The sequence below is a fragment of the Chrysochloris asiatica genome, unplaced genomic scaffold, assembly GCF_000296735.1.
Source record: "Chrysochloris asiatica unplaced genomic scaffold, ChrAsi1.0 scaffold00099, whole genome shotgun sequence".
Classification (NCBI taxonomy): Eukaryota; Metazoa; Chordata; class Mammalia; order Afrosoricida; family Chrysochloridae; genus Chrysochloris; species Chrysochloris asiatica.
In genome coordinates, this window is record NW_006408617.1 from 11,807,797 (window position 1) to 11,811,541 (window position 3,745).

The 3,745-nt window shown below is 36.5% G+C and overlaps 1 protein-coding gene across 1 annotated transcript in view; it reads left to right on the forward strand.

Moving 5' to 3' along the window:
• UBR3 (ubiquitin protein ligase E3 component n-recognin 3 (putative)) overlaps window positions 1-3,745 on the forward strand; it is a 247,525-nt gene that overhangs the window by 170,788 nt on the left and 72,992 nt on the right. The window contains exon 27 of the mRNA XM_006867038.1: window positions 2,170-2,280. Within this exon, the coding sequence (XP_006867100.1) occupies window positions 2,170-2,280 (111 nt within the window). The remainder of the gene's footprint in view (window positions 1-2,169; window positions 2,281-3,745) is intronic.

Consider the following 3,745-nt stretch of genomic DNA (forward strand, 5'->3'; position numbering starts at 1 on the left):
GAGGAATTTTGTGCTGTATAATATTTCCCGTTTTCATGTACACATGAAGAGTCTTAGTTTAATATTGAAACTGTGTGATTTAAAGATGATTTGGTTATCTTACATTAGGATGCATGAGGAAGCTTCAGAAAGTTCATGCAACGATGGAATTAAGTTAATGGGATTTTCCATGAACTTTCTGAAGCCCCTTGTATAAATTTCACAAGTTTTTTGTCAACTAAAACCTGTTTAAAAAATAAATACAACTGAAAAATATAAAAGTTAGCTTAGTTTTTTTAAGCCTGTCAGAACATACAGATTGATGACTCTCAAATCTTTCATTATCTGCTCTCATGTTAGACCTGTCTCCCCACATCCTGACCTGACTACCTATTTACTGCAGCCTCTAGAGTGTGAACTCAAGTTCAGACTCTAATATTGTTTGACAGAGACTCAGTGATGAAAATTCAAAGGAAGGTGTTTAAGAGCAAACCCTGTTTATAGAATGAGGGAAGGAATTAGGAGAGAAGTTGAAGATGTAGGAGAAAGCGTAGATGAAAGTAAAATTTTAAAACAAATAAATACAAAAAGGTTTGTGGTTCCTTACACAAGGTGCTTACAAAATAAATGGAAAGGTGGAAGTACATGGTAATAGAATTTTCCCATGAACTTTTTGAAGCCCCCTCACGTAGTCTGAGTCTGTTGTATGTTAATCCTTTGTAACTATTAGGCATGTTTTTGAGTTATTATTGTGACGAGATTTGTTCTCTAAAATAATAAGTGGTGATGCATCATGGAGAGAAGAAACTGAAGTCAAGGAGATCAATTAAATTGTATAAGCTAGTTGGCAATTGAGTATTGGTGAGATGCTGTGGATTAATGCACTAGACTGCAAGGTCAGTTTGAACCTCAAGGTTGGAGGTTCAAGCTCACCAGCCCCCCTCAGAAACCCTATGCAGGGTTGCTGTGGGTCAGAATCAACTCAACAGCACTTATCAACAACATCTAACACTCAGGCAAAAGGTCTACTCTTGCAAAATAGTTGAAATTACTAGCAGGATCGTTTGAAGAGAGCAGAACTACAAATAAGATTCTTGAAGAGTATAAACATTGAATGAGCAAGTGAAAAAGAATCTTGAAAAGAGGCTTAGGAAATACATTTAAATAGCTAGGGGCAGAGCCAACTATGGTAGTATTAATGCAAGCTTGAAAGAAGTAAGAATTTCAAGAAGTTGTTAATGCCAAATGTTACAGAAAGAGTAACTACTGTGTTGTTGATGTGACCCTATATGGTGGGTAGAGCTGGTCCATAGGGTTTCCTAGGCTGTAATCTTTACCGGAGCAAGTTGCCAGGTGTTTTCTCCTGTGGAACTGCTGATGGAGTCAAACTACCAACCTTTTGGCTAGCAGTGGAGCATTTAACTATTGTGCCATAAAGGTTGTATGTTGTTGTTGTGTACCATAGAGTCAGCTCCAACCCATAGCTACCCTGTATAAGACTTCCAAGAGAGACTGGTAGGTTTGAACTGCCAACTTTGAGGCTACCAGTCTAGTGCTTATCCTGCAGCACCACACCAGGGATCAAGTACTATATGGTGATGGTGGTTCTGGTGTGCCATGGAGTTGGTTCTGACTCAGCAACCATGTATAGGGTTCCCGACGCTGTAAATCTTTACAGGAGCAGAAAGCTACATCTTTCTTCCACCAAATACTGTATAGAACACGTAAAATAACCAGGAGCACTACAGTGTATGGTGTTCTGGTGTGGTACTTAGGATAAGCACTAGACTGCTAACTCCAAGGTTACCAGTTCAAACCCACCAGCCACTCCTCAGAAAGCTGTACAGGGTCACTATAAGTCAGAACCGACTCAACAGCGCTTAACAACAACAATAACAGCAGTGTATACTGAAGCATAGTGTGATATCAAGAACTTATATTTTATGTGGTAGGAGAAAGATTAATTTATATATCTTAATTAGTTTATATATATTTTCACAGATAATTGGGAGCTTAAACTTTATGATATTATAGTTTAAAAGATTATATTAGGGCTGTCTAGTTGGGTGTTACTTTAGATCACAAAAATATAAACTGTACATAGTATAACAGTATGAAATCACACAGAAATTTACGTGACTATGTTTAAAACAGTTTTTAAATTAATTTTATTTTATTGGGTTTTTTAAGAGTTCCTGTCTCTTGGCTGTATCAATTGGTTGGGAAGGAGGTGTGTATGTACAAACCTGTGGCCACACATTACATATAGATTGTCATAAATCTTACATGGAATCATTACGGGTAAGTTGATTTGAAATTTTAAAAAAAGGTTTATGTATTTTTTCCAGGTATTAAATTATTTTTGCAAATTATATGCTCCAACTATATTATCTTGGGTTGACCTCTTGAGATTTTATTATTATTATTAATTTTTTTTTACTGCATTTTAGCAGCTTATTTCCATGACTTCAATTTAGACTTGAAGACCTTTCCTGTAGCTCTGAAATATTAAGCTTTAATATCCTACTGTTTCATCTTATGAATACTCTTCAGATTCTCTTATTTGTACTGTTATTAGTTGGTCTTGCCTCTGTCTTCGTTGAGATCTCCCTTTTGCATTTTTTTCTCTTGTTGTTAAAGTGCTGTAGTGTCGGTTCCGACTCATAGCTAGCCTTTTTTAGGATTTCTGAGGAGCATCTCACTAGATTTTTTTTTGACATAACCAAGAGCAGTGGTTCTCTACTACACCTAACATTAGGTTACTAACTTGTTTTTCTCTTCCTTGGGAAATGACTATACTCTTACCAACCCTTTCTTTATCTACTTTTTTGCAGAAATATTCTTTCTTCTCTTAAGGGATAATCTGTGCTCTAGTATTTCTTTATCCTTAATACCACAGAGGTCTGTGGTATTGTAGCTGATGTTGTTAGTGCCATCAAGTTGGTTCAGACTCATAATGACCCTATGTAGAGTTTCTGAGGAGCAGCTGGTGGACTTCAACCACTGACATTGTGTTTAACAGTCCAGTGCTTATCCTACAGTGCCATACCACAACTGGATCCATCAGTAATTAGCTTGTTTTTCTTATGTATCTTCAATTTTTATGCCTTTCTGTCCCTTCATCTCAACTTATAAAAATGCTAACATCTCCCACTTAAAATTCCTTTTCTTGACCTTATAATCCTTTTAAGTTTCAGTCTTCTCTTTCTCTTTCATTCTCAGCTCAGCTTCTTAAAAGTATGGCCTACTGTATTCCCAGATTCCTAATTTGAAAGCAGAGGGAGGTCTCTTTTTTGCTTTCTGTTCTTCACCCTAATATTCAGTCATTTACTGAATTCTGGTGAGATGGCCTGCTATGTCTTCTATGCTTTACATTCGGCATTTACTATTCCTCTGCTAATTTTTTTGTGTATGTCACCTTTTGTCACCTTATTTACTGTGATTGCTTTATGATTGAGCTTGCTTCAAGTCTCAATCATTTACTACAATGGCCTTTCTACACTGCAAATCTGATGACATATGTCTTTGTTTTCAAAATTACATGCTTGCTTCCAAACTCCTTACATGGGCCACAAGACACTTTATAAATCTGATAGAACTGTACCCGAATAAGATAAAGCTCACTCTCCTCTGAATAAAGTTGAAATGGGCCTGCCTATTGCTCTAGCTTTATCTTCCATCAATTCAGTAACAACAACCTGATTGATAGTATGTTGTACACATTATAATGAGCCCTGTATCAAGTCCAAGCAGTTGTACTAAACAT